The following is an 11,728-nucleotide window of genomic DNA, read 5'->3' on the forward strand; positions in this document are numbered from 1 at the left end:
GCACTGGCTGTTGCCGTTGTAATGCCTGGGCAGAGCATGCATGTTTGCCACCACCCACACCGCTACTATGAATCCAGAGAACAACATCTTTGTCAACTGAGCACATTCTGCGCATTTGCAACGCGTTTGCTTTTCGAAAACTCGGAGTGTAAAACACGCTTCAGCATCAGGGACATATCTCTCGAGATAGTATCTCTTGGAGATACCCTATTCAAACGTTCGAATTGCCTGTCCGGATTAAAATTTCCAGAACGAAGACGTAGTTCGTCCAGCCAAAGCTAATCGCAATTCTGTTGATGTTTGAATAGCATCAGCTGCGGCTGGAGCTCTTACGCCTGGCTGTTCAGCACAATGCGTGTGCGCTTGATTGTACTTGTTGCGTTTTGAACAGCTACGCACAAGAGCTGCCTTGAATGGAACGCATGTACATTTATCTACAGCCGCACGACAGCCTGAACTTTTTGTAGGACGAAATTTAAGCTAGACATGCGTCCTCAGGGGCAGCCATCGGCAACACTTGCCAAGCATCCCGGGACAATGTTCTGTGAACCAGCAACAACATGGATGCGCTTTCGTCTTGCGAGCAACACTAGCGCTGTAGCCCCAGCGCTTACACCTGGCTTCATCGGAACTTTGTTTCAAGCGATATGGCAACGACTTTCAGTCACTCTGCATGTAAAACGCGAATGCAAACGCTCTTGTCGATTTTCATCTGCACCCGATTGTCACAGAATATCTTCCAGCTAATCTGGCACACCAAGCCTTGACGCTTGCCCACCACCCACCCCCACCCCAGTTGTGGCATAAACGCAAGGTCGTCAATACCAGCATCGATGCGAAAACGTGCCTGGATACTCGGTAATTGACATTCATCAAGCTCGACGCCGACAGCTGTCCGGCCAATGCGGCGTTACGCAAACCAAGCATCGATGTTATATCACCAATCACCCGCACCACCCAATCCAGCAGCGTAAATGCTACGCTAATTCAAGAAATCGAGCATGTTCTTCGTGCGAACCACATCAGCGGTCGTACGTGCAAACTTGCACTTGTGCTCGTTGTCGACCGGATGACGGTCTTGTGCATGACGCCGGAATTCCGCACTTCGAAGTGCGGCCGCACGAAAAAAGAAAGAAAAGAAAAGAACATCAATCGGGAATCACGCCAGGTCCACGCAAACGAGCACTACGCCTACAAGGACACACCCAAAGGGCGAGATCTCGCTCTAGAGCTTCAACATGCCTTCACAAGGGGATTGCGTGGTCATGACGGCTCTGTACGGCTCAAAACTCTTCAAATTTGAACCGCACCACGGTTAGTTCGACTACATTATGCGCGTACAACGAAGGTCACTCTCAGCTCGCGCACCCCCCCTCTTTTTGCCAGCCACGTACACAAAACTGCTGATTTCGTTCCAGTCCTGTGCTTTCCCTTTTCCCCAGCAAGTTCCACGCCCGAGTTTACTCTAGCCTGCTTTGGTGCCTCCACCCTTTCTTTTGCTTTCCCGTCTCTCGTCGATAGCAGTATCTTGGGGCCTGTCTTTGACTCCTTCTCTAAGCAGCCCCCCAAGTCTTGTGCGCGCTCTGTTGCGTGCTGCACTCTTCCATGTTAGCCGCGAGATCAGCTTTGGCTGTCTCGCCCGTTGTCAGCCCCTTTGCCAGCCCTATCGGTGCCACCCTCAAGTAAACATGGCAGGCGCTGCACGCCGAAGGCGAGGCAAAAGCCATCTGCCCCCGGAGGCGCTGAACATTGACGAGGATTGCGTCGACACCGTCCTCCCCGACGTACAGCGCACCTACGCGCGATTCGTGGCCCAACGCCGCAGCGACGACCTCTTTGCTTCGTTCGACGCCAACACCGAAGCTGGCTGTCGCGACATAGCTCGCATTCGCAGCTGCGCGTGCCGCGCCTCCTCCATATGGATGGACACACTGCCACTCTCTACGGCGCTGCAGCTCTCAGACTCTGACTTCATCAGCGCCATGCGCCACCGTCTCAGCCTTACGCAAATGCCTGCCAATGCACCTGGCATTCGGTGCTGCTGCGGGCAGTACATGCAAGCAGGTGATATCGACCACATAATGACCTGCCGGTCCAAGTGCACGTCAATGACGTTGCGCCACAATATTCTCACAGAGATTTGGCGCCGCATTGCCTCCCGCGCTGGGATTGCATCATCCATTGAACCGACAATCCGCAGACTGCCAGGCGCTCAAGCCGCCGCCATCGCACCACACTCTGCGGCTCGCGGAGACATCTTGTTCGTATTGCCGAGCGGACTCACAGTCGCCGACATCTCTGTTGTGCACCCCAGCGCACCCTCCCACGTGCAAGCTGCACAAGTGGAAGGTGGCGCAGCAGCCGCACGGGATCAGCTCAAGCGGACAATGTATCAATCTGCTGACCCCAATGGCTACGCCTTCAGCCCGCTGTCACATAAGACGTTCGGCCGCATGGGCAAGCCGGCAATGGAGCTGCTCAATACCCTGGCGATAACAGCGAGTGCTGGGGGTGATGTTATCAAGGATGGATTTGTCACCAATGCGCTACGGGAACTCAGCATTGGCTTATGTAGGGGCAATGCTATCATGTACCGGCGTTCTCTTCAAGTTTTAGCTCGTGCCAGCGGCCGCGCATTTATGATAGGCTTGCTTGTTCCGACCGCTGACGTTCAATGAGCTGTATCGCTTCGCATGTGCTGTCTTTGTTTCTTGTTGTCTATTTCTTGCCATTATCTATGTGATGTAATGATGATGATGTATCTTTTTACAACACTGCCGCATCCACATGGACATTGGATACGAAAGATTCCTGAATCCATGCGCAGTATGGAATATCGTGCACTTCAACACAGGCGCCTCCTGCACTCCTTGTGGGTATTCAGCAAGCCCGTTGATAACGCGTCGCATCGTCGCGCATCCCAATCCATTGGTGAAAGACAGAAAGAAAGAGATACGCCAGCCCAAAAAAGGCTGATCAATGATGATATCATCTGGTACACTGCAAGGCCCTTGTGCACTCATGCCAACGACAGCAACAACAGACACCCAAAAAACGCCAACCTGCTGGTCGGAAGCGGTGTCCTGGGATCCAGTAGTGGGCAACAACCACAGCCATTGACAGGCATATTCCTCATACGCCTGCATTCTACTCATGCCGCACATACCTGTACATGCAATTGCAAGCAAGAGGGTTAACCGGGGGTAAAGCAACGTTGCTTGTCATCATCACACAAATGGATGGTCAAAGACCACAGGTCATCCAGGGTGTGCTGTCATACATCTGTCATACTGAAGCCCACAAATAGACACAGTTGTGGCGTGTCAGAAAGCACAGCAGGTTTCAGCCCTGCTAATGCCATGAAGGAACTCGTCGGGTTGCGGGCGGTCAGGATTGCCACCTCGAGTCAGCGGTCAATGGTTCAGGATTGTTGTCATGCTGAAATCAAAACAACAGCAACAGTTGTGGCGTGTCAGGAAGCACAACGGGTCTGAACCCCTGCCAATCATTAGGTCTGTGATCAGCTCCGCTGTCTCGCCTGTTGTCAACTCCGCCCTTTTGAGCTGCCGTCATTGTTCTCTTTTCACCCCTGCCAATGCTACGAGCAAGCTCGTTAGGGCTACAAGCGGCGAGGTCACGCGAGGTCCTTCATATCGTGCGTTTGTGTGTAAAGCTTGGACCAGGCTACAAGAGGCGAGAACCCTTCGTGTCGTGTGATTGTGTGTAAAGATTGGACCACCGACTGTGCTGGGAGGCGTGGCTGGCACGGGCAGATGAGGCATACGACAGCAGCGCAAGCTGACTGTTAGTGATGCCATACTTCTCTTCCAGCCGCAGCTGGAGCTCGTCGTCCGACGCATCGCCGCTGTCCACCGCGTCGTTAGAGATATCAACATACTTGCAGCGAACGATGTCATCCCCTCCTGCCAGCGAGCGCGGCCCCTGCACACTCGCACACACGACAAATCAACGCAAATCCATGTCGAAGTCAATGATGTTGTCAAAATATATAGCAAATCATCCCTTTTGTGCCCCCCGACTTGCGTCGGTGCATGAGACCAAAGCCCGTTTAGCACGTTCCAGTTGGTGCAGTGCGCGCCTTCAGAGACATGTCTTGGTTCCCGATTGATTGATGTTCTTACGTGGAATTAATCCAAGGCCAAAAGACAGCGCACGCGACGCCCTGATGAACTTTGCCATGTTGAGTGAGCACGGCCCTGCCCGGGTAGGAACCTCCTAGAACTACTTGAGGATCAAACCTGCCCTGAATCGCCCTGCACTCATTTTCAGACGACAACAGCGTCAAAGCTGGGGCTACAACGTTGATCAAAGGATCAAGGAAGACGTGCCTCGCTGGATCCGGTCGCTTTCTCCGACTCCCCGGCCGTCCAGTCACTTCGGCCAGCCTGCAAAGCTTGCTCGCTGGGCGTCGATAGCGGGCTGATGGATGCGCGGGAGGCAACGGTCGATTCAAAAGTCCGCACGTGCGGAACCATCGGTGGCTCGCTGGCAGGCGTGAGGTTGCCTTTCACCGGAAACGTCGGAGATGCTTGCAGAGGTCTCACTGTTGGTGAGACAGTCGCTGCCTCCGCAGCCTCGATCGAACTTCTCGCGTCCTGCAACCCTCCATCTGTGTCACAAGCTGTGGCGCTTGTCCCGCTCGCTCCACCGAGCTTCAGCGAGGACGCTTGTGCGACAGACAAGGGCGGGTGAGAGCTCCGCAATTGCGCGTGCTTGCCGACGGCGGACGCACGGTCGTCGGCGACGGTGTTGTCGGGATGAACACCCCGGGGGGGGTGCACAGGCTTGCTGGCGCTTAGTGTTGGGGATTGTTCAGCAGTCAATACTGGTGTGGGGTGCGCTGCGGCCGAGTGGTTCGGGTTGTGCTGCGGCGGGCGAGCGCTGCGGATGGGCATGGGCTGCGGGGCGGGAGAGCCTGTGACGACGCAGTGGAGGGAGTACGCCATGACATCGTGCTGAGTCGTGATGTGTGGGCGGTGCGGTACGCTCCCCCCCTGCAGTAGCGCCCCTGACACTAGCACCTCAAGCAGCTGTCTCACGGAGCCATCGTCTCTGGGATTAGAGTTCGGTGTTGTGACGTGGACCACCGCCGAATGACCGGGCTCACCTGCTTCACCTTGCGCTGCAGGACTCTTTGAAAGGCCCCCCCCCGCAACTGCTTTCACAAGCGATCGCGAAGGGCCCGACTGGAGGGTGGGAGCAGACGTGTTGCCAGTGGTCTTCGGAGCATGTTGGACGGGAGTCAACGCGGGATCCTCCAAGAGTGCGAGAGCGCTCGCTGGCCGGCGGGGGGGGCTGTGTTCCTGCATCCCTGTCACTGCCCCGTCACGCTCTACTGCTGCCTGGTCATCCCCGGTCTGTAGCGCCGACCTCCATTCCAGATTCGCATCTCCACAAACCTCCTCTTGAATGCCGGATGAACGCGGCACGAGAGCGCCAGGCTGGAGACCATCAATCGCGCTGCATGCTGCACCCCTGACGGCTTGAGGAGGTTCCACACCCTTCTCAAATGTAGAGCCCATGCCATCGTGTGCTGGAACAGAGCCCTCTGGCGGTCTGCGCCCGCCCTCGAGAGGCCCCCCTTCGCCCTCGAGGACAAAATTGCGCCCTGGAGACATGCGCTCTGTGGTGCCGCTGAATGTCGCGGTGCTGCGATGACCGGCCACATACACCCCTGCTCGAAGATTCCCTCCATTGGCTGCAGCGTCGATCAACGTCCGTGAGGATGCGGTGGTATTGTGAACAGATACATCGGCATCAATGTCCGGGCTGGGGGCGGGGGAGTTCGCCGCCACGTGCTTGGATGCAGATGTGCGTTGGTCGGTGCTGCTGTTTCCCGTTGCCGCATCTGAGGTTGGTGCATGGTGTTGTTGTTTGTGGAGCACGCCATGCTCGAAGGGGGGGGAAGTGCCATTAGAGCGGAAGGCTTCGGGAGGCACTGGAGGAGATGTAGGTACGGTGGCATTTGGGGGGAGCGAAGGGGCGCTGCTAGGGAGATGCTGATCGATGTGAGGTTCGTGGGGCGCTTCATGGGGCGCTCTGGCCAGGACTGCCGGGGTGTTGAAGGCGGTGCGGCTCTGCGCTGTCTGTTCGTGCGCTGCTTGAAGCCTCTCGACCTACAAGATATATGCTGCTTGTAAGATTTTGATAGTTTTCGCCAGATGGTGTAAATTGCGGCGCCAGATGCCTGAGGGCGCGCGGATTCTGGGGCAGAAATTTGGGGGGGGTGGAAACGTCGAACTCCGTTATGGCAAAGCGCTGACACTGATATCGACGACGTGCATGACAACAGCTTAGAATGACAGGCATTGCTGGTTGATGTGGACAGGCAGGAGCCGAAGCACAACATGATGATGCTTGTCCCCATTCCACTGAAAGAGAGGACAGAGATGAGCTTCAATTTCTGACCCCTTGAAGCCCTGCCTGCATGCCTTGAAATGCCACACAGACATAACATAAAATAAATCAATCACTTGGAGATATCGAGTGGTTCCCCAAAGTGGTTCTCCATTTCCATGACTTTCTTGTTTGTTTCTTGAAGCTGTGCTGCCTCCGCCGGTCCGTACAATCTACTGAAGAGCAACAGCAGCTCGTTCTGGTGAACAAGGACATGCGAGACATCAATACGCTGAAAGCAACACTATACATACAATCAACCAATCAAGATCCTTGTTGGGGATTGCTGCACAACACCCAAGGTACCAAAGCACGAAAGTTACCCCAAATCACAGTAAGTTTCGTGCTTTGGGTAAGTTTGTGGTTTTGTGCCTTGGGTGTTGTGCAGCACAAGACAGCCTGCGTGTGGAGCCCTCCTGTGTCAAGGGAAGGCATGTCGAACACCTTGGACAGGCAGATGAAGTTCCAGGGCTGTTCATGTGAGGTCAGACCGGCCGCTGCAATGCGGTGTGAGACAAGTGATGCCTCATCGGACATCTGTCGATACAGAGAACACTAGGGTTTTGTATATTCTCTTGCAAATAAGCTGTCTCTAAAAGTAGACTTCCTTGTAGCACACGTAACGTGGTGGCTACAAGGACAATCGTGGTTTCGTACGATATAGCGCACAGGAGGAAACTTGATGAGCTACCATGGCGTTCTTTCTTGAGTTTCTACCTGGAGATGCAGTAAAGGTGAACGCATTTGGGATGCGCATTGTTTTCAGTCATAGCGTAATAAACGGTGTGAGCAATAAATAATATGACTGCACCACATGACACACATTTGCTGACGCTGAATCCGTTTGCTATTGATTTCGCTTGATTTGTATATCGAATTATGCAACCAGAAAGCATGTCAACGCTTATATAAGGTCACGCTGCACGCATGGGGACATCGTTAGTAGCCGAATACTCAAATTATCTCTCGAGACACATGCCAACAATAACGCCATCATCGAAGACCCAATTAAACTTCAACAGCAAGGTATGTAACTCGGATTCAGGTTGACGCTTCTTGCATGCATGGATGAGCTTGAGCTGGTGTGCCTTGAGATTTCTAGATCACTTCGAGGATAACGGCGCATAGGGTGCATCCAGACTGTCCGAATTCTGAATTTTTTAGACATCCCGAGCTCGCCTGCTGATTGCGAAGCGACAGAGCTTGGTTCTAGATGGACTGCAGTACCAAAAACACAGGTAGATGAAACTGCGAGATACAAGTCCCTTACATTGCAATAAACCGTGTTTGATGCGCAGACGTCCTTCTCCACCATGATGCATTCAGCCAACGTTGCAAAGGCCTACAAATCTGGGCGCGCACGAGCAGGTAAGTCTTCATCATCCTAAGAAGAGAAGTTCGTGCAGCACAATGCCACCTGGGCAAAATGCAATCAGTGATCGAAAACACCTGTAGCCGTGAGTCTACACATGACGACCGTGCAGTACTGCGATTTGTTTCACATCACATCGGTCTTTCCTCGAGGTATCGTCGACATGGAGTCGGGAACGTTGCGAATAAACGGGCACGAGATGTGGAACTGCATGGTCGACGCAGATAGCCGATATTTGAGGCCACATATGTGTGAGCATTGCAACGGTTGTCACGTCCTCGTGCACGCGAGCAGAGACGTGGCTACGATTAAGGATGAACGAAAACTCAGTGTTCTCCAGCACACATATCGTTCCATGTGAAGAACTGCTGCATGACGAGTGTTGCAGTGGTGTTCTGAGAATGTACGACAGTCAGGTGAAGAGAATGGACGTGAACATGTTCTTGGACGTCTGATACGGCATATACTGTGACAGAGCATGCATTCGAGAAATGGTATCTGTGCAGGTGTGCCCAGGCTCACAGTAGCCCAGCCTAAATCGTCGTTCGCTGTGCACTTTGGCCTCAAGCCTGCAGGTAGTTCCCCTCCTTCTCCTCTCTTCCTAAAGCAGTGCGCAATGACTTAACAATGTGGATGCTGTAGATAGTTCACGCATTTGCGGACTTTCGCACAGAAATGGGAGTTACACATTTTACTGATGAATGTTATACTTTGACCTCATACCTCTCTATGCCTGGCAAACTATTACAAGGCCCTGCAATTGTCAGATGCAGTACATCGTTGGAGCGGCATTTCTCACATACAATCTCTCGTGAATGAAGTAGAGTAGTGCATGTACATATACCACATGCCACTATGATTGTTTCAGTCATTGGAAACACACTATAATATTGTCTATGAGCCTGCAATTCTAAATTTCCACCCCTTGGAGAAGATGGTGAGCATTTGTATCAACAAGGGTGGATAACATGGAATCTAACATGCTTACGTGTGTATGTGGGGAGGATGTGTGTATCATGGCACTGTGGCTATTCAATATGTTGTTCTAGTGACAAAGTATGGTTAATGGGGTGTGTTGGACTCTCATATCTGTTGCATGCATTGCAGGAAAATGCTCCGTTCAAACCTTTGCAACCAATGAGAAGGATCAGTTCCAGCGCGCTGTCGATGGAGCTGCCAACTCAGTCAACAACGCAGCTGAGAATGTGAAGGAGAATGTGAACGCGGCACAAGACAAAGCACGCGAATTTGTAGGGGATGCTAGGGACAATACCAAGGATACTGCTTCCGGAGCTTATGACAATACCAAGAGCGCTGCATCGCAAGCTGTGGATGCTGTCAAGGATGCAGCTGGCAATGTCAAAAACTCTGTCAACAATACCACACACTCTGCCACTGACACGGCAAAGGATGCATACAATGCTGCAGCTGACAAGGTAGAAGAGGTCGCTTCCAAAGTGGATGGTGCCATTCGTGATACTCTCAAGCAGTAGGCAAAAGATTATGTTGATATGGTGGCGAGTCATGAATGTAGTTGGGGGAAAAAGGGATCTGGTATTGACACTTTACATGAGCTGTGCAAGTTGTATCATGCCATTCTGCATGTGTTCAGGTTATAGACAGCTTGTGACATATACCTGTCTATATACATTGTACTATCAATTGTAACACAGTGCTATTTATAAGTACTTGAATACTAAGTCTGTACAGTGCACTTGCCAATGCATTCGCCCCATACATAAGCTACAACACTCATCAACTCTCAACTTGCAGAATACATACATCACTCACATGGTAGCAATGTTAATGGCAAGCAACAGTAGGGTAGCACATTGTTCAGTACAATGATCAGATCAGTGACAATACCTGTTTACACTCATCATATACACTTACTCCTTGCCAAATGTTGCAAGCAGTATACTTTGAATGAGACAGAAATATCATTACTTCTTTGCTGATAATGTTGTTACTGATGTAGCAGCACACAATGTGTGGAAACAACACCTACTACTGTGCACCAAATTCTTTTTGCCATTACACCTAGCTACTATATGAAATGTACATTTACATACAACATCGCGACAAGAAACCTAATGAGAATATTGAATTGTTGAAAACATGTGGTGCCATGTCATACAAATTTGCAAACATTCCTACACTCCGTGAAAAACATTTGCAGCTGCCAAAGTCGACATTGCCGGTCGACCGCAAACCTTACGTAAGTGAGGCGTAACATTGGACATCCCAACGTTCATTCTTTCGCCCCTAGTGCGCAATTGTTGGTGTGAGTATGGCAATTCTTGACAAGTGCTTGGGTGGTTTTCGCATGCCGCAATGCACATATGATGTACTGGTACTCCACTCCTTGCAACCCACCCGACTCGTCAACACCACGTACCGCGACACTACAATACTAAAACAGCTTGCTCAGCCGCTCTCGCACAGGTATGCCTTCCGTTATATGTATATCCAGCCAAACAATATGCTGAAAAGATGCCTGGATTTCGTTTGGGCGTGTCTAGATCGACTTGCGTCGGAACGTGTCACGTTACGAGCCTGAAGACGAGGCCATCTGCCACCTCGGGACCGCCAGTACACCGTGTGCGTCTAGAAACGACACCCCGACTTGGCTACGTTGACACAAACTACTCGTCTGGGAATATTTACGAAGGGTTCTGAGCGTGTTGCTCGATTGGTTTTGTAGCGACTATGCCTGACGTCTAGGCAACTGCAACTTGAATGCCTGTCCCGGAAACTGGTTTGGAATTACATGCTGCAGTCATGGACGTTCTTGACGACGACTTATGATGAGACGACTCCACACTAAGGCACTCACGTGCAACAGCAGTGATGTTGGGCTACACTTTGACATGACGGGAGGCTCGACAACTCTGCCTACTGCAAATGTTTCATGACACGCGCTGGTTAAATGGAAGTGCTGTATGTAAAGATATTTTCGATGGTTGTCACAAAATCGTCAGTTGCAATTTGCAGCCTGACAACAATGCTTTTCACGTGCGCGCAATAGGGCGCAAAGCTGTTGACGATGGAATAAAGCAGGCCACGCACTTGCAGGTGAGAACGACAAAAACAGCAGTAACAGCGGTGCAAGGAACACGGCCACGATGATGTGCTTTTATGGTTGCGTCTGTGGGCCGAGCCCAACCAGCTTCAAGTCTCTTAAAGGAATTTTGAGGGACAAGGACGTCAAGGACGCAGTCAAGAAGACTGCTACGAAGACAGAAGAGACTGTAGAGCCAATGATGGAGAAGGCAAAGGAGAACCTTGGGCCAGCCATGCAGAAGGCTAAAGAGAATGCTGGTCCAGCAATGGAGAAAGCAAAAGTGAAAGCCGGCGAGACGGCCAACAAGGCTCAAGAGAAAGCGGGACCCACAATGGAGGAAACCAAAGAGAAGGCGAGTGAGGTGAAGGAGACAACGAAGGAGAAGACGAAAGAAACAGCAGACACGGCGAAGGAGATAGCACGCGAGGAGAAGGACACAGCACGTGAAAAGTCGTACACCCCAGCGGAGGAGAAGCGTGCCGAATCTAAAGACATCCTACAGGGAGCAACAGTCGCGGAGCGCACGCAACGCGGCGGAGGGGGAGACTACGAGAAAGGAGCAGGTGAGACAAGTACGGAGAAGTACACATCGGCCGCGTCAGACTACAGCGCGTTGAGGCAACAGAAAGCTGTCGATTACGGGACGCTCGGCAGCAGCACAGCGGAGCCGGTGGGCAAGGACTACGTTGTAGTTCGAGCGGATCCGCTGCCGCAGTTGCTGGGGACACAGAATGAGAGTGCGGAGCCGACTATGCCCCCCCCCCCCCCGTGCACCTGAGTACATTGCAAAGCTGACGCCCGTTGCATTTGAGGACTCTGCAGCGGGGACAGGGCGAGGGCTGACGGGCCCGGACGATGCTGGACCCGGCGGCAAG

At 52.3% G+C, this 11,728-nt stretch overlaps 1 protein-coding gene across 1 annotated transcript; it reads left to right on the top strand.

The window, feature by feature from the left end:
- The first annotated feature begins 7,368 nt into the window (after positions 1 to 7,368).
- LOC149810439 (uncharacterized) lies at positions 7,369 to 9,326 on the top strand. Its single transcript, XM_089994263.1, has 4 exons — positions 7,369 to 7,443; positions 7,716 to 7,785; positions 8,296 to 8,364; positions 8,897 to 9,326. Exons 1-4 carry the CDS (start codon positions 7,393 to 7,395, stop codon positions 9,280 to 9,282), a joined length of 576 nt encoding a protein of 191 aa, XP_089850389.1. The 5' UTR covers positions 7,369 to 7,392; the 3' UTR covers positions 9,283 to 9,326.
- The last annotated feature ends 2,402 nt before the right edge of the window (positions 9,327 to 11,728 follow it).

The sequence above is a fragment of the Nuphar pumila genome, unplaced genomic scaffold (assembly GCF_984573655.1).
Source record: "Nuphar pumila unplaced genomic scaffold, dmNupPumi1.hap1.1 HAP1_SCAFFOLD_351, whole genome shotgun sequence".
Classification (NCBI taxonomy): Eukaryota; Viridiplantae; Streptophyta; class Magnoliopsida; order Nymphaeales; family Nymphaeaceae; genus Nuphar; species Nuphar pumila.